The following is a 23666-nucleotide window of genomic DNA, read 5'->3' as shown; positions in this document are numbered from 1 at the left end:
TGCTGATATCTCCTGTGAATTACATCTCACATAACTGGTCTCATTGCAGTAACGTGATCAGTAGCCATTGTTTTAATAACCTGATGAGGCAGGAAAATGCTGTTTCCTATTCAAAATGTAACTCTCTTCTTAACTTGCAGACAGTAGCCTGTCGTACAGTTTCCCCCCTTTAGGGTAGAACATTCCAGACCAATGACTGTTGGGTTGTTTTTTCTTCAAGAGTTTTCCTTTTCAGTACTTAGTACTTAGGCTTCAGTAAGGGAGTCAACATGAATTCTTGGTGTTACAGCGTCAATACAGAATCATCCTTTCCATTTGGGGGTTGGGGTACTTGTGGGATCAGATGGAAAACAGTCTCCTGAATCCAGTCAGGGTGCGACTGTGTTGACTGGTGCCCTCTTGGTATTGCCTCTGGCCTGTTGGGTTATGGGGTGAGAGGCTGGGTGGGGTGTGTTTAGCGTTTGGGCTCCCCCTCACCTGGGCTGACTTTCTGTGACAGGGTTCCCTGGGTGGGGGTTGCAGTGGAGCTTAGCTACAGAAACGCCTGTTTTGCAGTTGTTTTTCACACTGTCCCCCCTTTTCTTGGTCTAACATGAGTTGTGGTGGTTTTTTGATTTAGGTGTTTCTCTTCTTAGTTTGGAGGAAGGATGCTAATTTCTGGTACCGTGGCTTTAGGAGCGCTTCGGTAGGGGAAGAGAAAACCTAGGGTCTGGGGCTGCAGCCCTGGAAATTAAACTGACCGAAGTCAGATTAACAAGAGAAAAACAGTTTATTAACACATGCATCGGGCAAACACACGGGAAAGGCTCAGCGATGAGTAAGTCAGAGGGGTGGTTAGAACTTGGGGCTTGTATGGCATCTTTTTTTTTTTTTTTTTAAACATATCTCTATTGATTTCAGAGAGAGGAAAGGAGAGGGAGAGAGAGAGAGATAGAAACATCAATGATCGAGCCCGCAACCCAGGCATGCGCCCTGACCGGGAATCGAACCCCGATCGCCTGGATCCCAGGGCGACGTTCAACCACTGAGCCCCACCGGCCGGGCTGTATAGCATCTTAACAACAGTATATTTGTAGAGGGGACAAGACAATGGAAAAGGAATTTAGGCTTCTGGGGTGGCAGGCTGTCAGAAGGTAGATACACGGTGGGAACTCACGGGAGGCAGGGGCTCTCTCAGTGTGGTTTGTTGTGCGGATCCCTCAGTTCTGTCTCTGGCTGGTCTGAGTGTGAAGCTGTCTCCAACTGCTTTGGAAATATTTAGAACCTCAGAAACCTCCACCAGTGGGCCCCTTTCCTACTTGGGAAGACTGGAATATATAGCGAGAGTCACATGTATGAAGTATCACACAGTTAGGCGTTGTTAGCGTTATACGAAAGTTTGGAACCTAATGTGGAAGATGACTTGTCAGTTTCTTTGTTTTGTTTTAAAGACTAACTTTGAACTCCAACATGGGTGGTTCCTTAGTGTTGCTGCACTGAGCTCACATGCTAACCGTTGGATCCTCATGTCCCTGCAGGGACGGGCAGGCAGGTGTCATAAAATAGTCATTTGTTTGAGAACCAGAGTTAGCAGTCAGTGATTCGCCCAAGCCTCACGGCTGGAGGTGCCAGTGGGAGACCTGTTCTTAGGTCTCCGCCCCCAGCCTGTGTCTTTCCCTGTGCTGTGTTTCTGGGTGGTGGGCGACATTCGGTGAGCCGTTCTTACAATCCTGCTGTCTGCTGAGCAGGGAAGACTCCTTCCCACGTCCGTCCCTGCCACCCGGCCCTCCCCCTGAACCAGGGCTGCTGTCTTTGTGTGTGTCAGGCTCTGATTGCGGAGGAGACCAGCAGTCGGCTTGCGGAGCAGGAGGAGGAGCCGGAGAAGTTCCGAGAGGCCTTGGTCAAGTTTGAGGCCAGGTTCAACTTCCCCGAGGCAGAGAAGCTGATCACCTATTACTCCTGCTGCTGCTGGAAGGGCAGGGTCCCTCGCCAGGGCTGGCTGTACCTCAGCGTCAACCACCTCTGCTTCTACTCCTTCTTCCTGGGCAAGGAGCGTAAGTGAGCCGACGCCGCGCCGGCCCGGGGGTTCGGTCCTTCACAGAGCCGATGGCCTTGGGGTGCTTAGCATTGGTCCTGAGATAAGTCTTTGATAAGAGGAGTCAGACCATAGAAGATTTCAATAAGTAATGAGATGATGATAACAGGTGATATTTGATTAATTTCTAAATAACTTCTGCAGAGAATTATATTTAATTATATATACAACTACCACTAAGGGGATTTGATTTTGTGAGAGTTCATTTTTTCTACTGCCTTAAGAAACATTTCTGTGTAGTCCACTTCACATAGCTACTGAAGGGATTTTACTACTATATATTGCTTTGAAAACTGTTATAACTGACGGCCCAGTAGTTCTCAATAAAGGAGCGGAACACATTGCTGCTGCTTAACATGGGCTGTTTCAGAAACTCCCAGCTCTGCGCGTCATGGCTGCTCTTGGGAGAGGAGCTGGGCGGACAGTTGTTTCTAGGAGGCGACCCTTCACCGGGGCCCCGAGAGTCAGGCAGTGGTTCACGTTTCACCCCATCTCCACTGAGCTACCGGGCGAGACCCTGGAGTCCCGGGTGAAGAGGAAGAGCCGTAGTGCCAATGGTATTTGAATTTTTAAAAAGATGTTCTCAGTGAGACTTCCTTTGGAACCAAATATTGCTTCAAGTGCCCACTCAGGATGGTATGGGTGTTGTGTTCATACGTAACTACACACACAAATATTTTCTTTTTATTCCTGCATTTCAGTTTACGTTTCAACTTGAGCCCGAGGGAGGGGCTCCACTTGAACTCGCCCCAGCCGGCGTCTTGCAGGTCGCCCCTCCCTCCTCCCAGGCCGCCAGCCTCGGGCTGATGCTGGGGCTCGTACGCCGCTGGCACCGCCCCCCCACTCCAGCTGCAGTGTGTTCCCACCTACCCTTGGCCATCCCTGCTCATCTACCTTCTGAATGCTTCTCAGAATTAGCACCCCGTCTTTCCTCTGCTTTCCCATTCTTATGTCTGTCTGGAAACGCCTCTTCATCCTTAGAATTCAGTTCAGATTTTATCACCTCTGGGGGCCTTCCCCTTGTCACTGGAACCATGTTTGTGATTCTGTTTTGGGTCCTGCTAAGTCGCTGGTGCCTTTTTTGTTTTCATGTGTGTTTTCCCTACTTGAACAAGCTCCTGAAGGGCAGGGCTTTTCACAAAGTACATGCTTAATGGATGAAAATTGATGGTATAGAAGGAGAGTGAGAGTGTGTGTGTATGTGTATGTGTGGGAGTGTGTGTGTGTGTGAATGTGTGTGTGTGTGTGTGTGAAGGACTTTATGTGAAAGAACTAGAAAAAGTAGCTGAAGAAGCTTATTCTCTAGCCCAGTGATTTCCGGTCACTGTGCTGCAAGAATCTTGAAAGCTTGTGACACCTGACCATTCGTCAGGGCCCTGGCCTCTTTTCCCTGAGATGGTCAAATTAAAAAATGACGACAGCCAACAGTAGCCGCCCAGTGTGAATGGATCAAAATTATGCCTATTTGTGGGGTCAGATTGGCAAAATATTTGATATATTTTTGGGTGTGCCACAGAATTTTAGTAATTAGTTTGTGTGCCATGAGATGAAAAAGGTTGAAATTTGGGGCTCTAGCCTAATGTAGAAATGCAGCCTTTTAAATTAACACATTAGCCCTGTCCGGTTTCACTCGGGTTAGAGTGTTAGCCTGTGGAACTGAGGGGTCCTGGGTTCGATTCTGGCCAAGGGCACGTGCCTCGGTTGCAGGCTCTCTCTCTCTTTTCCACTCTCTCTCTCTGAACAGCAATGGAAAAAATGTCCTCAGGTGAGGATTAAAGTAAATAAATAAATAAAATTAATGCATTGAAGACATTATTGTGAAATAAATGGAAAGACATGGTAGGAAGGAAAACACTTCATGGCCCCTCCTTTATTTCAAAAGGGAAATGAGTTATCTTCCAGTTACTTACCAGTCATTGTCACTAAGCCTAATTTTGTTAGGGTGATAAAACTTGGGAAAAATAAGTGATTCCCCATATTTGAGAACATTTATCAGTTTAAGTTGCTGTCTGTGTGTCTCCTGTGCTCTGCAGTGGCACCCTCGCCAGCTGTACTGGAAACCTTTCTGAGGCTAGAACATTGTTCATAAGGGAACTTTGTCCTGCGTTCCTTTAAAAAGAGCTCCAGAAGAACTGCTTGCACCCTGCGACTCTGACAGCTGTCACATGACCCAGTCTGAATGTTAAGCCCATTCCCCTGTATGAGATCGTGAATAATCTCCTGTGCACTTCTTTTTCATAGCTTATGCAATGACTGCTCTTGAAACCAGCATTTATGTGGATTGAAAAATTTCTGCATATTTTGCGAAAATTTAAGTTTAACTACTTTTGAGAAAATTTCCGCGACGTTAACTTGGTATTTCAGAATGATGTTCCTTGTTCATATGCAGTAGCCAGCAACCTGGGAAGTTTCACTTAAACCTTCAAGAAAATCTCTAGGACAGGAGCTGGGCTCCAGCATATGGCTGCCAAGCAGTTTGGGGCTTGCTCTTTCCTGCTCTGGTTTCAAAGGTTTGCGTTTTAGTGTAAGGAAAGCCTTGGACGGCTGATGACGCGCACAAGTTTGGGGTAAATTTTGGAGTAAAATATGTATTTGCTCTCCTTTCCTTCAGTTAAACTTGTAATCCCTTGGGTTGATATCCAGAAGTTAGAAAAAACATCCAACGTCTTTCTGACGGCGACGATCCGAGTCACCACGCAGAGTAAGGAGCGGGACTTCTCCATGTTCCTAAACCTCGAGGAGGTGTTCAAGGTCATGGAGCAGCTGGCCGACGTGACGCTGCGCAGGCTGCTGGATAACGAGGGCTTCGACCTGGACCCGGACCTGCGGGAGCCCAGCCAGATCACCAAGAGGTCAGAGCTCGGGCCAGGCGCCCCTCCCCATGGGCCAGCCTCCTACCCTGGGGACTGTTAGGAGGCAGGGGAGGGCTCCTGTGTACGGGGGTGTGTGTGTGTGTGTGTGTGTTGGCCTTGACCAAGAGTGTTCTTGGCAGCATTTTGGTCCCATTTGTGACATCGAGGTTGTCCTTAATGATGGGGAAACCAGGAAAATGGCGGAAATGAAAACTGAAAATGGCAAGGTAGAAAATACTGTCTTTTCTATGATGGAAAATCTGTTTAAGGAAAGGTAAGCCTAGCCTTTAAGCAACTGGAAAGAGCCCAGAGCACCAAGGAATTAGAATTGAGTTGGTAGGTCAAATTGAACTTCTCAATGACAAGAATAATACGAATTTCCCCCTCGTTGGTGGGGCGTTGTTAGCCTGAGTTATACTAGATTTAAATTTCCCGCATGGCAGAATCCAGATTCTCCTGTGTTGTTGTTCATGGCAGAGATACAGTAATTGGCAACAAATACTATTCATTTCCTTTATGCCATAGACTTTGATTTCTGGGTTCAGTTCCTTCTTTTTTCAGGTGTTATTTCAAAATTGATTTTCATAAAAAAATACTTCTAGAAAATGTAATACGGTAGCCTCATGATGGAATTCCATTCAGCATTGGGCTTTATTAGTAAACATTAAGAACATTTGTGTTTTCATATTATAGGAAACATTTTCGGCACAGCTGGGCTTATTTTGGTACCAAATCATCATCATAGACATGCTTACTAAGAGTGTCAGTTAACACTATTATTTGTTTGCCCCAAGTTGATACTAGTCATGGAGACTTGTGAGGTGGTTGCTTGAGGTATTTGTCACATTAAAGAAGTTCAACTTCAGTATCTAATATTGAAGCTGTGGTGTCCGAGCTCAGCTGTGATTTTGGCTTTGTGGTTTGACTGGGCAGCTGCAGAGCTGACACAGGTTAGCTAGGACCCGGGTCCTCCGGAGAACAAGTTAGCCCGTACAGCGCTGTCCTGGTTGGGTACGGAGTCACCAATGCTATTTGAATGTTAGTGGTCATTAAAAATTTTTTTTTTATTGTGGTGAAAGACATTTAACATAAAATTTACTGTGTTAACCATTTTTAAATGTGCTGTTCAGTGGTATTAACTGCATTCCTGTTGTTGCACAACCTTCGCCACAGTCCATCCCTAGGACTCTCTTCACCTTGCAGACTGAAATCTGTCCCTGTTGAGTAGCAACCCCCCTTCCCTCCCTCCCCAGCTCCTGCAGCTGCCATTCTGCTTTCATTGGTATGAATTTGACTACTCTGGGGACTTCATATAAGTGGAATCATGCAGTGTTTGACCTTTGTGACTGGCTTATTTCACTCAGCATAATGTCCCCAAAGGTTCATCCTTCTTGTGGCAAGTGTCAGAATTTCCTTCCTTTTAAGAGTAAGCATTTCATTGCATGTACAGACCACCTTTTGCTACCCATTCGTCCATCCCTGGCTGTTGTAAGTTCCTTCTACCTCCTGGCTGTGTGAGTGATGCTGCTGTGAATGTGAGGGTACATATCTCTCAGGACCCTGCTTTCAGTTCTTTGGATGTACGCCCGGAAGCGGAACTGCTGAATCAGATGTGATTCTGTGCTTCATTTCTTAGAAACCACTAGTCATTAAAATTTTTTTTGCCCTGGCCGGTGTGGCTCAGTTGGTTGGAGCGTGGTACCATGTACAGGAAGGTTGCCGGTGTGATTCCTGATTGGGGCACATGCCTAGGTTGCGGGTTCAATCCCTGATTGTGGTGCATATGGGAGGCAACTGCTCGATGTTTCTCACATCAGTGTGTCTGTCTCTCTCTCTGTAGAATCAGTAAGAAGAAAAGTTTTATTATTCATTTATTTTAACATTCCTATTATTGCTTACACACATGTATTGTCTTCCCTGAACATTTAGGGGAAAGTTTCTTTCTAACTAGTGGTCTCAGAACAGCAGTGTGTAGAGTTTTCATGAGGAAAGAGCAGGAAGATCAAAGGCCTGTAGCATTTAAGACCCTTTTGGTAAAATCATCCATTTGGAAGAAAATTCATCAGTGTTGGCAGTTTTCAGAATCAGGTGACTTCTACCGGGCCGTCCCCAGCCTCCTACCCTGGGAACTGTTAGGAAGCAGGGGAGCGCTCCTGCGTACAGAAGGGGGGGGGATGTGTTGGCACTGACCATGAGTGTTCTTGGCAGCATTTTGGTCCCATTTGTGACATCGAGGTTGTCCTTAATGATGGGGAAACCAGGAAAATGGCGGAAATGAAAACTGAAAATGGCAAGGTAGAAAATACTGTCTTTTCTATGATGGAAAATCTGTTTAAGGAAGGGTAAGCCTAGCCTTTAAGCAACTGGAAAGAGGCTGACGCACCTAGGAATTAGAATTGAGTTGGTAGGTCAAATTGAACTTCTCAGTGACAAGAATAACACGAATTTGCACACATAGTGAAAGAACTAGCTTTACCCAGAGCAAAAGTTAAGATTTTGAATTTATGCAAGTTGAAAAGCCATATGAATCTTACGTCCACGTCAGTGTCCGCTTGAGGTATTTTCTTTATATATATATGTATGTATATGTATATATATACCTACACATATGTGTGTGTGTGTGTATTTTTTTTTAATTGATTTTAGAGAAAGGAAGGGAGAGGGAGAGAGAGAGAGAAACATCAATGAGAGAGCCACTGATCTGCTGCCTCCCGACTGGGGATCGAGCCCGCACCCCGGGCACGTGCCCTGACCAGGAGTCGAACCCTGATCTCCTGGATCCTAGGTTGACACTCAACCGCTGAGCCACGCTGGCCGGGCCTGAGGTATTTTCTTAAAGTGACAGGAGGAGGACCTGGTAAAGAATGGGATCCTGCTCAGCAGGTCACTGCCCACCCTGCTGTTAACCGAGCTGTAAAGATACAAGTGGGCATTGAACTGTCTGCACATAAAATTTGAATATAGTAAATCAAAGTGTCGTTTAAAGGGTGTGATTGTTGGAAAAATTTACTTCTTATTAGTAAGAATAAAAGTTGGACATAGGAAGTTAGAGCTGATCACAAGAGAGGCCCTGGGACTAGGCCGAGGGCCGCCGGGGACCAGAAGCGACGGCTGGGCGGGAAGGGCCGGCGCTGCCACGTCACGGGCTCCCGTGGGAGGCTTTCAGCGGGTGGGTGCCTCCTGCAGGGAGAGGGGACAGCCCGTTCTCAGTGGGCCCGTCCTCTAGAGATGGTGGCGGTGCGTGGGGCTGCCCAGGGCCCCCTGACGGTGTCTTCCTTCTGTCACAGTGCTGGAACTAAGTATCCTTCCTGTGCCCACGCTAAAGCACCTGGCGTCTGGGCCCCGGGGCGTCCTTCCTCTGCCTCTTACTGCTCGCCTCGCTTGTGTGTGTGGACAGTGAAGATTTCACGAGTGGGCTGGTATTCGCACTTTCGCTTGTTTCCTGTATAATGTTGGTTATAAATCCATTTAGTCTCCTTTTTTATGCTAACGATCACCTCTCATTCCCTACATGGGAAACTAAATATTAGTGTTCAAATGAAACCTGAAACCCTGAGTGGCCCTCACGCCCTGCAGGGTTCAACGCGGGGAGCGCACTTTCCGGACTGCGTCTGTCACACAGTGTTTGGGACACGCATGTGGAGGCTTCCCTGCAGGTGCTCCTGGCCCCCCATCCCCTGGCTCCCTCAGTTTTATTCTCTTTGAAGTCTTCTGTCGTAAGAATGTTAAGTTCTTCCCCAAGGGACTGTGTAGCGTGTCCTTGCAGCCTGTTACGTTTATTTTTTGTCATGTCAAGTAACCCTTTTGCTACTAGTACCCAGTGGGTCCATGGCCGTGTTCTGCAACGCGGAGTTGACTCCGTGTTGGCATTTTAGAATGTGTTAAAACTTTACAATTTCTTCATGAATACTTTGAATTTTTTAAATTTAAGGAATCTTTTTACCACATACACACAAATATAATTTTCTTGACTTCACAAATACTCTCTTCCCCTTTCAGGAGAGAATTTGAGGAGGGGGGATTTGGGTGCACCTCTTAATAAGCATGTAGCTGTCCAGAGCTGGACAATCTCATGTTTGTTAAATTGGAACTTTGGCTCTTTCAAACTCAATTTTAAATTTCACCCACGCTGTTTAATTTTATTTTTAACACTGAAGTCAAGTCAATTGTTCAAAGTCTGTAAGAAAGAAGGCTACAGCCACGTCCCTCGAATGCCCTCTGGGGAGTAGGGGCTAAAACAGCAGCCTGGTGTGGAAGCTGCTGCCACTTACACAGTTCACTGGTTTTTGTGCCAATATTTCTCAGACTTCAGGGCAAGTCTTGTCATTTGACCTAACTTATGAGTAAGGTAACTAACCCAAATTATATTTCTTGAAACTTGTTTTACTTCTACGGCACTTTGATAAAATGGCCAGTAACCAACTTCTTTACTGGCAAGAGGCTCTGTGGACCGTGAGCTGGAGTGTGTGTTAAGTGTGGAATCTGTGATGGTGCTGTTTTCTCATGTAAGTGCCTGTTCAGACGTTCAAAATTTAAAAATTCCAAATATTTTGATGGTCATTTGCAGGAAGTAATCTAGAAAATATTCAAAGAAAATTTGAAAACCAATTGTATTTAACTAGCCTCAAATTGTATGACCATGATGTATAATGAAGAATTTGAAACAGTGAAAAAACAAAGAAAGTAGGGGAGAGAGAAAAGGGTCCCGGTGGGGCTGGCGGTGAAGCTGCCCGCGGGCTGACGGTGCCTGGGGCTCGCCCCAGACAGGCAGCAGAGCTGGGGTGCAGGCATGTTTCACTGCTCACTGCACTTTGACTTTCTCCAAAAGGGAAGGGCGTGCTACTGCCTACCAGTTCCCCTCCAGTTCTCATGTGCAGCTTTCGGTCCCGGAGACCTGGGCCTGGGGACATAAACAGGTAATGACTCAGTTAACTTGACATCCTGCCAAGAGAACCCAGGTTTCAAGTTTAGGAAAACAGTCTCGTGCCAAGGGCCTGGTTAGGGTGTTGGGAGGGTCCCCAGGCTCTCTTGTGGATGTATTTCCACTTCCCTTCCCAGATAATGGCTTTGGAAAGGTGCCTGTGGGGTCATGAGCCTGTGGTTGTGGACTTGTCCTGATGGCTGCTGTGCTTGCTGCTGAGGGACTTACGGGCTCAGCGGGGCAAGGCTTGCGTCCGCGGAGCGGAGTGGGGCGGGTGGGACGGTGCGCTATCACCCAGGATCAGGAGGACAGGTGCTTCACAGTGGAGGGCCTGGCCAGGGGTGCTCCAGTGTGTAGTCCCCGAGAGTCCAGGAGGGCAGGGGACTCCCAGAGAGAATGGAAGGAGGGAGGGAATAAATGGATTGGTCCTGAAATTTTCAAACAGAAAATATCAATTCTGAAGTTGTGAATGATGGGGTGAGAACAGTGTAACCAGCTAGTTTTTTGTGGGGGATATTGGAGAGGTGATATTGGGCATCACTAAGTGGAAATTAAATAATATTTTATTAAAATCTGTTTGGATGGGTGAAAATGCTGGAGGAAAACTCAATCCCCACAGGGTAGTGGGTGGAAACTCTTATTCATGATGTAAGCCAGCTGTTCCTACTGGTACCTAAAGGTGGACAGTGGTTGCCAAGGGGCTGGTGTCCTTAGCAGTCATCCCCCACTGCCCTGTTGCCTGGCTCACACTTAACTCCCCTGTGCCTTTTCAGACCATCCTCGGCCTCCCCCGCCCAGCTTCACCGTCCCTGCTGTTCCCCTGGGCCCCGCTGGGAAAGCCCAAGCTCGCTGTGGGCAGTGTGTTTCACTGTGTCCTGATCCTGGCGCAGAGTCTGCTTGGAGCGGTCGAGACACCCGCTGGGGCTCCTACAGGCCTGAACAGCCCCCTTCAGGGGAGCTCTCCCCGCTGCTGCCACCTGGAAGCTCTGTGGTCATAGGTGTTCTCTGGGACAAAGTGGCGAGCAGATGATGAAGGCAGGAGCCTTTTCTGTGGTGGGAAAGTGCTTTCTGATGCCCCGTTACTGAGGTCCTGGCCTGTCGGGGCTCAGGATGGGTTTTCACGGGCAGCGGGGCACCGGGCACCGCGGCCTGCCATCTCCGAGTGGGCCGCGCGTCCTGCCGTCTGCAGCTGCCTCTCTGCCGTGCTCCCTGAGGCTTCACCAGCAGCTTTGTTCTTCCCTGTCTGTGGAGCTCCCAGGGGATTGTAGAGGAAAGATGTTTTGAGTAAACACACAGTTGAGAAATGCAGTGTTTTATGCGCAGACTCGGGCTTAGGAAAAGCACCCCTACCCTTCCTGCCCAGTGTGAAGGGGGCCGGTTCTTGATGTCCCCAGGGTGTCACTGCATTGGGCCTGGGTCTGTGGGTGGGCACCTCACGGGAGCCTGTGGAAATCTTGGTGTCTTTCTTGATGAGGCAAACTGGCTGTGGAGGGTGGAGTTATTCCAGGGGCAGGAGTATGGCTCGAGGCTTTCTGTCCAGCACAGAGCAAGGTCCTTGCACCCTGAGCCGGGGAGAGCCTGCCTGCACCAGCCTGCCGCATGGCTCACCTTGGGGAAGCTTCTGGCCTCGAAGCAGCTTTAAGCCTCTGACACATAGTAGGTTTGTGGAGTGAAGGACATGGGGGAGTGAGAGCTGGTGTGTGAGCCTAACACAGCTCTGCCCCAGAGCGTTCTGAAACCTCTGGGGAAGAGCGAGGGAAGCCTGCTTTTGCTACATCTTCACCTAATCTGAAACGGGGAGCTCTGGGTTCACGGAGAAATAAGAGAAGTACCTACCCCTTGATGTTGGGGTCTGTGGTCTTAGGAGTTAAACCTGAATTTTAAAATGTGTGCATGTAGTCTAGAATTTTCTGCAGAGCTGTCAGGCATGATTATACATATTGACTTTGGCTCACCAGCACACTCGATGGCTATTGCTCCGGGTTCTGGGGACCCCGTGTTTGTTCTGGCCCCTTGATGCAGAAGGGTCTGCGGCCCCTTCCCCTGCTGTGCTCAGCGGGAGCTGGGGCAGCTGCACCAACAGTGTGGACGGTGGGCAGTCAGTGTTGTGTGCTGCTGGCTCGTTTCCAGCCTAGGGGGCGCTTCTGCCAAGGCTTCCAGCCCTGAGATCACGTACCGCTCAGAAACCGCTCAACTCACCCTTTTACTATTTATTTTTTTATAAAAGCAAGCAAGAATTTACTGGCTGCACCTAGAACACCCAGGGCAGTGAGACAAGGAGGAGCATAGGAGAGGCAGCGGAGAGCCCGGCTGGGCTGCTCGGGCTCACTGGGAAGTCAGAGCGAAGGGGCCCTGAGACAGGCTCAGGGCTAAGCCCCGACTAGTTGCCGCTGCTCATTGCTCCCCTGGTTGCGAGTCCCGTGGGGTACCTTGGAGTTTAGGAGATGCAGGCCTACAGGGGAAGGAGAGGGGAAAGGAATGGCACGGGCATGCTCCCTGGAGGGGAAGCACCCAGTTCACCCCGTAAAATGTACCATTTAGTGGTTTTAGTACATTCACAGGGTTGTGCAGTCCTCACTGTGATCTGTTTAGAACACTGTCCTCAGTCCAAGGCAAAACCTCGCACTCATGTGCAGTCTCCTGTTTCTCCCTCCCCCAGCCCTAAGCAGTCACAATCTATTTTCTGCCTTTTTAGATTTGCTTATTCTGAAATTTCATATAAATGGAATCAGGCAATATGCAGTGTTTCGTGTCTGGGTTATTGAACTTAGGATAATGTTTTCAGGGTTCCTTCCTGTGGTGGCAGGTGTCATTCCTTTTTACAGCTGAATAATATTCTGTTGTATGGGTGGACCACATTTTGTTTACTCATCTGTCATTTGGGTGGTTTCCAGTGTTTGGCTGCAATGAATGATGCTGCTATGAACATGTGTGTGTATGTTCCCGAGTGGACATACGTGTTCAGTTCAGTACAAGTGCAGTTGTTGGGTCACGTGGTCACTCCATGTTTCACCTTTCGAGGAGTAGCCAGGCGTTTTTCCAAAGTGGCTGCACTGCCCACTCTCCCCCAGCAGTGTCTCCACATCCTCACCAGCTCTTGTTGTCTGACTTTCTGGCACTGGAGTCTTACACAGTTGTTCTATGATGGTTCCCAATGTTATGCAGACTGGGGAGGGATATGTGTTTTGGTCCCTGAATTTGTCACGTCACCTCGGTCAGCGGCAGCCCACCCAGCCCGTCGTTCCCGCGGTGGGCTGCGCGTGAGAGTGGCTGCTGACTGTGCAGGAGCTGGGCAGCCCAGCTCCGTTTTGTGTTCACTTCAGTATCAGGTTGTGCCAGTGGGTTTACAAGTGTTCTCCTTTGTGACTGAGTGAGCTCCCTCACCGCTCCTGCCTCCTCGTGCTCTCTCATTCTCACCAGGGACCTGGATGCCAGAGCAGAGAAGGAGTTCTTCCGGGCCTTCTTCAGGTTGCCCAGGCAGGAGAAGCTGCACGTGGTCGCCGACTGTTCCCTCTGGACGCCGTTCAGCCGCTGTCACACCGCCGGGCGGATGTTCGCCTCCGACAGTTACATCTGCTTTGCCAGCAGGGACGAGGGCTGCTGCCATGTCATCCTCCCACTCAGAGAGGTGGGGAGGGCCTGCCTCCCAGGAGACAGCAGGGCCCGGCGCTCACAGCAAGGCCTTGCCCGCTAGGGATGGCAGCTAGAGGGAAGCATGGCCTGAATTTGACCACTACCCAATTGCTGTTGCTTTTCCTGTTGCTATGGCAACCTGAAGTTTGTATAAAACTGACTGGTGAGAACAGGGCACACTTACCTCCACATTATCAATAAAGCTGTAGTTTAAAGCTTTATGACAGCCCTGGCCGGCGTGGCTCAGTGGTTAGAGCGTCCGCCTGTGCACCTGAGGTTGCTGGTTAGATTCCTGGTCAAGGGCAGGTACCTTGGTTGCAGGCGCGATCTGCGCCCCCAGTCAGGGCGCGTGCGGGAGGCAGCCCATCAGTGTAGCTCGCTCTCTCTTCCTTCCACTCTCTTTGAAATCAGTGGAAAAATATCCTCACTCCTTAGGTGAGGTCTGAAAAAAACAGCTTTATGGCAGGTTTTAGGCATGAAGCCTCCCTTCACCCACAGAAAGGGAGAAAAAAGGCCACGTACTAAACGCCTCCCCTTTGAAGGTAAACGTCACCTTGCTCGGCTGTTATGCCCTCCTGGAACTTCACTTTGAAATCTAAAAACGCTTCCTTTCTTTCATACGGGCCAAGTCCTTCCTCCTGGAAAAGCCCATAATTCCCTTCGTGGAAATGGAGAGCAGCTCGAGTCTCCGTTCTTCTGGACCTGGCGGTTCAGCCTTTGGTTTGAGGGTGCCTGCTGGGCGGTGCCCATAGCTCTGCACACCAGCACCCAGGTCCTCGTGCTGTGAACTCGCTGAGCACTGCTCTTCGGGGAAGCTCAGGCTTCCTGCAGTCGTGTGATCTCCTACCTCCATGCCCTTTCTCTGTGGCAGAGTTTTCGTTTCACAAATATCCTTTCTTAAGAGTGGAGCAAGAAATCCAGTCATTGTCTTATATACTTATTTTAAAATATTTATTTATTTATTTTTAATCCCATCCGAGGATATTTTTTCCGTTGCTTTTTCAGAGAGAGTAGAAGAGAGAGGGAGAGAGACATCAGTGTGAGAGACTCGTCGATTGGTTGCCTCCCACATGAGCCCCAACCAGGGCTGGGCATCGAGCCTGCAACCCAGGTATGAGCCCTTCAGTCCGCAGGCAGACGCTCTAACCGCTGAGCCAAACCGGCCAGGGCTCCTTATTTTTTAAAGTTATGATAATATATACATACAGCATTTACCGTTTTAGCATTAAGTAGTTCATGTTATTGTGCAGCCATCTCCAGAACTTTTCTACCTTCCCCAGCTGAAGCCTTGTCTCTATTAAGTGACTGCTCCTCACCCCCTTTCCTCCCCCAGCCCCTAGCAACAGCCGTCCTACTTCCTGTCTCTGTGAGTTTGACTACTCTGGGCACCTCCTGTAAGTGGAGTCAGACAGCATTTGTCCTTTTGTGATGGGATTACTTTACTTAGCGTAATGTCCTTGAAGTGCATCCATGAAGCCTGTGTCAGATGTCCTTTTTAAGGCTGACTACTACTGTGTGTGTACAGACCACATTTGGTTGTCCCGCTCGCCCACTGAGGGACAGTGGGCAGCTCCCGCCTTTTAGCTGTTGTGGATGAGCTGCCTTGCATACTCTTGACCTTGGCACCAGCTCCTGATTGCGGTGCTTGTTTTGGCTTCTGTGTCAGGATGTGTCTGACTATGTAGTTAAATGCCTGCCTCCCCTCTTTGTATGTAATTTCCTGGCACAGGTGGTGAGCATTGAGAAGATGGAGGACACGAGCCTGCTGCCCAGCCCCATCATTGTCAGCATCCGGAGCAAGACGGCCTTCCAGTTCATCGAGCTCAAGGACCGAGACGCCCTGGTGGAGCATCTGCTCGGCAGGCTGCAGCAGGTGCACGCTGACCACCCCGTGCGTTACAGCACCTCACAGGAGGACATCACGGTATGGCTCTTCAAAACAGTAGGACTCCACACACCAAAACCCCGTTTTCACCACCTCTAGGGCAGTGGTCTCCAAAGGAGTGCTCACAATGATGATCCTCATGGTGCAAGAACATGTCAGAGCTGTTGGGTCTGTGTGGCACTCTGGTGCCACCTCTGATACACCCGGTGTCCACAGGTTAGAGGGGCTCCACGCAGGTTAAAGGAAATGATAGGCATGCCCCCCCCTCCCCGCAGGTCAGAGGGGATAATGGGGTGCTGCAGTCACAGGTTAGAAGCTGGGAGGAAGCTGCGTCCTCTGGCTGCATGAGCAGTCTCCGGGGACATTGCAGCACAGTCCTTCCCAAGGATCCAGTCCATTTGGCCTCACGTCAGTCTGTTTTTCCTCCAGGTCGTCAGTAGACGTGTTTGAGTTTGCTGTGCTCATACTTCCAAAGGCAAGCAGAAGTTGCCCTGTTTTAAAACCATGACTTTCTCTTTATTTTACTTCCCCCTGCAGGCGCCACACGTCTTTCACTCAGCAAGCATGTACAGTGAACACAGGTTCGGGGATCTTGAGATGGTGTCTTCTCAAAAGAGTGAGGAAAGCGAAGAGAAGAGCCCACAGCTGCACCCCAAGGCCCTGAGCGCCGTCTTGCAGCAGTCGGGCAGCCAGTGCCCTGACTTGCGCATGGTGGGTGACACTCGGCCTGGCTGGGCACGCGTAGGGTTGCCCCGGGTACGGCTTCCAGCTTCCTGACCCACTGTGGAGCTTGGCATTTAGGAGGGCAGCTGTGGTGCAGGTTGTCAGGCAGCTGAGAACAGCAAGCTGCCCCCTCTTTGCCTCATTGGCCCAGAGTGGAAGGGGCTCGCTGATACCTGCTGCCTGGGCATCTCTGGGCGTGCTGCAGATGCGTCAGGCAGTGGAGGTCGGTGCTCTCCCCGCCTGCCCCTGCGGTGGAAGCTGTGGCTGCCGTCCTTGTGGGTTTTCCAGCAGGTCTTCCTCCACTTACCCCCTGGTGTCTGTGTGCCACTTTCACAGCCTCGCTCTTTGTCTTCTGGGACAGAGTCTTCTGTTCTTGTTTTATTAAACTAAAACCATTTTTGTTACATTTACTCAATAGTTTTCATCTTTGGAGGGAGAGTGAGGGAAGTGTCTTTGCAGGAGGGTAAACGGAGCAGAGGCTGTGCTTTGAGCCGGTGCCGTGGCAGGTGGGCAGCTCTGCTGGGACCATGAGAAGCGGGGTGGCCATGAAATCCTCACCCCCAGCTGTGCCCCAGTTGCCCTGTGGCTGCTGCATAATTAATTCATTGTTGGCTGATTCATTCAGCACTGAGCCCGATTACCAGCTTCACACAGAGATGCTCACTTGAGGACTAAACGCGTAAAAATACTGAATGTATGTGTAAATTCCCATTACTAGAGACTGAGGCAATTAAAAGCATATAGAAGTATCTTATTTATGAGGAACTAAACTTTCCGCCATCAGGATAACTTTAAAGGATTGTTAACTGCCTGGAGCCCTCACGTTTTCCTTGTTTCTCACCCCGAGAGCGATGGAACCTTTTCAGGCTTCAGTGTTTCTTCTGGCTGTCAGGACGCTCAGGGCGCACTTTACCTGCCCTCCTCCCCTCCGCCCTCTGCAGACCTGTGTTTCAGCAGCTGGCTCGCGTCAGCGTCAGGATCAGCTCCTCTCCTGCGTCTCACCCCCACCTCGCCCTCCCATCTGCTCTGTGTTACTTTAGTGTTGGGACAAACTTCTTCCCATCCAGTTTGCCAAGGAAATGGCATTTTACTGCCTAAGTGCTCCCACAGGACCCTGAGCTCCCGAGGGGCTGCTGCTCTGTGTTATTCCCCTGAACGTCTTCTGTGCCTAGAGGTTCAGGATCCCGAAATCCTCTGCCACCCTTAACAGAGTTGGTGCTCTCTGCGGTGGACTGTGCACGGGCTGTGGTGGACTGTGGACAGGCTCTTTGTACATTAAGGATGTTTCTGTTTCCAGTCCAGAGAGCAGATAAAGATAAGCCTGTGGAACGACCACTTTGTGGAATATGGCAGAACCGTGTGTATGTTTCGCACAGAGAAGATCCGCAAGCTTGTCACCATGGGGATCCCTGAGTCTCTACGTGGCAGACTCTGGCTGCTTTTCTCAGGTAAGTGGTTCTGGTGCCTTTAGGCCAAATGTGGTTTCTGGAGCGGACGCAGGAGGGGAGACTGAGGTTGGGCAGCGTGTGTGTGACAGTTATCTACCCCAGCTCCTTCCTGGACCTTCCCTCCCCGACTTCAGAACTCCTGTGACAGCTGTGTACGTGTCCTCGTCAACGTGCGATCGGGCTGGCGGGATGTCTCCTCTAACCATGACTTTGAGTCTCTATGTGGTCCCGAGAATTCTGTTAAGAAGCAGCTCCTGGGAGGGACATGCCTTTCTGGGGCACAACTTCTTAAACAGACTAAACGAAAGTCTCCGTGAGCTGGTCACCTGCAGGGATGCTGAAATGGCTCCTCAGAGCTCACTTAGTCTACTGTCCTCTCCCTCGAAGTGGCTCTTCTCCCCTCTTCCTCCTCTGGGAAGTACAGCCGGTTTTGGCCTCAGGCCTCAGCCCCTCCCTCCAATTCTGTTTGGGGTTGTTTGGGACACCTACTGAACGATGGGCCGAGACTGGGACCAAACTTCTCCAGACTCTTGAGCAGCCATTCGTCTGTCTCCACATAGATCATGAGCTGTTTTGTCCAGCTTGGTAGAGGAGCGGGGCTGCGAGCAGGAGGGGGCCCTCTCCCCTCAGTGTCAAGAGGGGCAGGTGAGGAGGCCGCTTTCCCCAGGTGACTGCTGTGCTCAGGGCCGCAGCGAGGCTCTGAGGCCGGGCATGTGCCTTCCTCCCACTGCTCACTTTCCCTTTTCTCCCTCATGGTAGCCTCTCACCCCCATCATTTCTCCTCCTCTTTCCCTGTCTCTCCCCCAAAGTAGCACAGCCCCTCCCCCTCCTGTTTCTGACCCACCCTGGGGTGCCCTTCACGGGCACTCACTGGTGCCTCACCAGCCACTGCTCACCTGTTCACCCCTCTTTCCCCTGCCTCAGGCGTGTTTTTGAGGCTGCCAACCGAAGACCACCATCACAACACTTTCTTTTAAAATTAAAAATGTCTTCTGTGTTTTTATATTTAATAAAAACAATCTATATTCATAGTTGAAAAGAAAATAATAGAAGAGCAAGCAAAGAAAGTGGCGTTGCTCATAATCTTGTCACCTGAAGTGGTTTATGGTCTTCAGGAATCCTTAATGAACATGTGTTATTAATTAATTTATTTATTCTCGGCCGAGGACACAGGTTTATTTATTTTAGAGAGGGAGGGAGGGAGAGAGGGAGAGAGAGAAACATCAATCAGTTGCCTCCCATATGCACCCCAACCAGGAATTGAACCCACAACCTTTCGGTGCGCAAGAGGACGCTCCAAACAGCCGAGCCACCAGCCAGGGCAGTGAACATACTTTATATGTATGTATAGTTAGCTTTCCATATTCATGGGTTTCACATCTGTGGATTCAACCAACACATCAAAAATATTCGGGGGGAAAATACCCCAGAAAGTTTGAAAAAGCAGCACTGGACTGCCGCATGCCAAGCACTACGCAGAGCCCATGGGAGTGCAGGGTGCAGGTGACCTGCTGTGGCCTCTGTGCAGATAGAGGCGACGCCCAAATCCCATGCCACTTACAGAGCTTGAGCATCCATGGGGTCCTGGAACCACTCCCCTGGAGACCGAGGAACGACTGTTCCCACACGTACTTTTTGTTAAGAAAACAGTTGCCAAGTCAGTTCACAAAGGGCCCTCTTCGCTCAGCGCTGCAGTGCTTCCTCGGCCGGCGGGAAGGCTGCTGCAGCGTGTGGGGTGCCGCTGAGGGAGGGGCAGCTGTCAGCGTGAGTGCTGATTGTGGCACTGGGGGCCGTGGTGCCTGTGTGTTGGGTGTGATGGAGGCTCAGTCATTGCGGACGGACGGCTGGAGGAGGGAATGACACTAAACCCACTCAGGACCAAAAACATGAATAGCAGTGAGAGGCAGAACGGGGCCCTTTCCACTCCCCTGCTCTCCTGGAGCCCCTGCATGGGGCTGGTGGCAGTACCGGGGAGCCATCTGCCGCCAGCCCCCCGAGGGAACACTGGCTGCAGCCATAGGGGCCTCGATGCTGGTGGGTGAGTGACTGCAACTCCCAGGTGGCGTGGGGGGCTGGTGTGCCCATCCCCCACTACCCTGCCCGCCAGAGGCCTGGCAGCTTGGCCCTGGGCGAGCTCTGCTTGGTCACCCTGCACATCGTGAGCATAGCCTGCAGTTTCCTGGTGGCAGCTGTTGGCTCTTTCATATGTGTCACCATCACTTCATCGTAATGGCACCTCCTGTGCTTCTCACAGAGGTGCCCAGTGATTTCTTGTTGAACTAACGCATGAAAATTGTGGGCATATGTATGTGTAAGGATATGTGCATATGTGTATATGTTACACACATGTATACACTTTCTCTTACTGGGGAATGCAACTTATGAAGAGCATGTTAACAAGTATTTCTAGTTGAACTTTTCCCTTTATATAAGGTTATTTTTAGAAAAGCCATGTTCTCTTTTGTTTTTGGCAGAAATGAAGTCCTTTAGGTTGTATGTGGTCTCAACATATTTCATGTCCCTCAAGTAACGAGACCCTTCTGAGGTTCTCTGACAGGACAGCCCTTCCATGCTGACGCTATCCTGGTAACCAACCCCTTAAAAATTACTTACAAATCATCAGATGCCGTGACCGATCTTGCTGCGCATCCCGGCTACTATGGTAGCCTGGTGGAGGAGTCCATGGGGAAACCCAGCCTGGTGACAGAGGAGATAGAGCGGGACCTGCACCGTTCCTTACCTGAGCACCCCGCCTTCCAGAGTGAGACGGGGATTGCTGCTTTGAGGAGAGTCCTGACGGCCTATGCCCACCGGAACCCCAAAATCGGGTACTGCCAGGTGAGGTGTGCACAGAGCGCAGGATCCTGTTGACCACAGGGCCTCAGGGCCTGTTGTCTGGGTGGGCCTCTGGTACCAAGGACGGTTGTATGAAGGCTCTGTGCTGGGCTCTTGCCTTAAAGAATGTGTCGAAAGAGGCCAAGGAAGTCGTCTTTGTGCACACAGACAGGCTGCTCACCTGATGTTGGAAACATTTCCCAGGCCTGGGCAGAGTGTCATGGGCTGAGTGGACAGCAGGGCAGGTGCTGTGTGCCCCCTGAGAACAGAGCCTCACGGGCTAAGTCCATGGCGGGGCAGGTGCTGTGTGTCCCCGGGGGCAGAGCCTCACGGGCTGAGTGAACAGCGGGGCAGGTGCTTTGTGCCCCCCTGGAGCAGAGCCTCACGGGCTGAGTGAATAGCAGGGCAGGTGCTGTGTGCCCCCTGAGAACAGAGCCTCACGGGCTAAGTCCACGGCGGGGCAGGTGCCATGTGCCCCCCGGGAGCAGAGCCTCACGGGCTGAGTGGACAGCGGGGCAGGTGCCGTGTTCCCCCCTGGAGCAGAGCCTCATGGGCTGAGTCCACAGCAGGGCAGGTGCCGTGTGCCCCCCGAGAACAGAGCCTCATGGGCTGAGTTCACGGCGGGGCAGGTGCCGTGTGCCCCCCAGGAGCAGAGCCTGACGGGCTGAGTGGACAGCGGGGCAGGTGCCGTATGCCCCCCGGGAGCAGAGCCTCACGGACTGAGTCCACAGCAGGGCAGGTGCTGTGTGCCCCCAAGAGCAGAGCCTCACGGACTGAGTCCACAGCAGGGCAGAGCTCTAGAACTTACAGGGATTAGTTTTAAAATGACAGTGCTATTTGGGGAGGAAAAAGATGTTTGGGGCAGAAATCTTCCCTTGGGAAACATGGGTGGAGGGAAGATGTCCTCCAGGCAATTCTGAGGACTTGGGAGGTTGATTTGGTGTCAGAACAAATACCAGCAAACCCCCAAGGCTGGGTTACAGGACCGCCTGACATTTAGAATATAAGATACATGTATCTTTAATTCTCCTCCGAGGAATGAGGGCATTTCCCACTGATTGTAGAGAGTGGAGGGGAGGGGGCGGGGGAGAGACATCAACTGGCTGCCCCACACGTTCCCCAACCAAGGGCGGGGATTGGACCTGCAGCCCAGGTACGTTCCCTTGACCGGGAATCGAACCCTCGACCCTCTGGTGCACAGGCTGGTGCTCTAACCACTGAGCCACACAGGCCATCGCCAAAATACAAGATTTTAAACTTTGTTTTCTGTAAATAAGCAAAATCAGTGGGGGAATGACATGTAGTGTGTGTGTGTGTCTGAACATGAACTTAGAAAATGGACAGTTTTTTTATTATGTCTTTATTGATTTCAGAGAGAGGAAGGGAGGAGAGAGATAGAAACCTCAGTGATGAGAGTCATTGATCGGCTGCCTCCTGCACGCCCCCGACTGGGGATCGAGCCCGCAACCTGGGCATGTGCCCTGACTGGGAATTGAACCGGGATGTCCTGGATCCTAGGTGGATGCTCAACTGCTGAGCTACGCCAGCTGGGCGATTAATGCACAGACTTGATCTGAGCCTGAGGTGTGCTCCACAGCTCAGTCCAGCATCACTAGGTGGGGACAGTGACGGAACGGGTGGCCGATCCCTCTGCCGGGTGTATCTGTGAGGACCATGTTGATGTGACACGTGGTCATTCTTCTGCATGGATGTTGGAGTGGTTAGAGTACCCTGATCTTGGCTTTTGTAGGTCATTTGAACTTGTGTGTTTTTTAATGTCTCTGTGGCCCTGTGTGGTTTGGTCAGTCACTGTCCCCTCCTCTGAACCCCCGAGCAGTCCATGAACATCCTGACCTCCGTCCTGCTCCTGTACGCCAAGGAGGAGGAGGCCTTCTGGTTGCTGGTTGCTGTGTGTGAGCGGATGCTGCCTGACTACTTCAACCACCGGGTCCTTGGTAAGTTGCCTCCTGCCCCCTCCGGTGCACCGGGGAGACAAGAGCCTGGGCAGAGACCTTTCCACCAGTCCTGGTTCTCAAGTCTGTGTGCTGCTCAGCGGTCTTTCTGCAAACACTGTTCGGCTCTGGGATTTGCAAAGCTACCCAGTGTAATTCTCTGCACAGGTTTCTTTTTTTTTTTTTAAACTTTATTGATTTCAGAGAGAGGAAGGGAGAGGGAGAGAGAGAGAAACATCAATGATGAGAGTCATTGATCGGCTGCCTCTTGCACGCCCCCGACTGGAGATTGAGCCCACAACCCAGGGATGTACCCTGACCAAATTGAAATGCAATCTCCTGGATCCTAGGTCGACGCTCAACTGCTGAGCCACGCTGGCTGGCTCCCTGCACAGTTTTGGCAAAATGGTGGAATAAGGTAACCTGATAACTCTCTTGCTACAAGCACAGATTTTGCATAAAAAACAAATTATTTTACTTTGATAGCTGAGCTCACAAGGAGGAAAGAAAAATTCAAGGCTCAGAAAACAAGTTGAAAAGTGAAAACCAGAGAGATTTTTCCCTGAAGATGTGGCCTGGGAAGGGAGGGGCATCTCCTCTTGCTACCCAGGCAGCTCTGGGAGACAGGAGAGGAGAGAGGTGAGTGGAAGCGTGCTCCCCGACCTAGAGGGAACACGTGGGGAGCTGCCCCCCTCATAGGTGGGAAGCGAGAGCACTCATTGTCCCTGCTTGGCTCTGGGCAAGCCTCTGCCCTCAGCCCTGAAGCACTCGGTGTCTCTGTCTTTGTGTGGTTGGCATTTTAATTTGCACTGTCTCGGGTCCAGCTGTCTAGTGGAGAAAATGACACAGACGTTGCTTTGGTAAGACTCTTAAGAGCACCTTTCAGTAATCCAGAATGAGAGATGGAGAGAGCCCCAAATTCTGGTGGCAGCAGTAGGAACAGAAAAGAACCTGTCTGAGACAGAATTTGACAAAGGACTGATGTAGGGGCAAGGCAGGGAGAAGGGCGTGAGGACTGATGGATGCGATGCCCCTGGGGGTAAGGAGAGGTGGCTGGAAGGAGGTGGCTGCCTCCTGCCTATTGGGGCCTTTTGGTGTGCCCGTGCCCATGCCCATTCCCGCGCCCATGCCCCCGGCTTCCTTCATGCACCTGACCCGTTAACGGCTCGTGTCTGTTTTCACTTGATGTTGTGGGAGGTGGTTTAACGTTGTACAGAGTAGCACGAAAGAATCGGAGCCCTGGTCACGGGAGGCCTGTTACCCTCTCAGTTGGCGAGTGTTGCTTGGGACAGCTCGTCCTCAACGTGACTAGTGCACCCGCCCGGACATGTGCACGCCGATGT

The 23666-nt window shown here is 50.8% G+C and overlaps 1 protein-coding gene across 1 annotated transcript in view; it reads left to right on the top strand.

Annotated features, from left to right (window-relative positions):
- TBC1D8 (TBC1 domain family member 8) overlaps positions 1-23666 on the top strand; it is a 108897-nt gene that overhangs the window by 63874 nt on the left and 21357 nt on the right. The window contains exons 4-11 of the mRNA XM_081155825.1: positions 1805-2033; positions 4686-4926; positions 13268-13475; positions 15210-15404; positions 15903-16076; positions 17386-17536; positions 20160-20374; positions 22209-22326. Coding sequence (XP_081011951.1) covers positions 1805-2033; positions 4686-4926; positions 13268-13475; positions 15210-15404; positions 15903-16076; positions 17386-17536; positions 20160-20374; positions 22209-22326 — 1531 coding nt within the window. The remainder of the gene's footprint in view (positions 1-1804; positions 2034-4685; positions 4927-13267; positions 13476-15209; positions 15405-15902; positions 16077-17385; positions 17537-20159; positions 20375-22208; positions 22327-23666) is intronic.

Source organism: Miniopterus schreibersii, assembly GCF_964146895.1.
Source record: "Miniopterus schreibersii genome assembly, chromosome: 13".
Lineage (NCBI taxonomy): Eukaryota > Metazoa > Chordata > Mammalia > Chiroptera > Miniopteridae > Miniopterus > Miniopterus schreibersii.
Note: the sequence above shows the minus strand (reverse complement) of the source record. Positions and strands in the feature narration are given on the sequence as shown.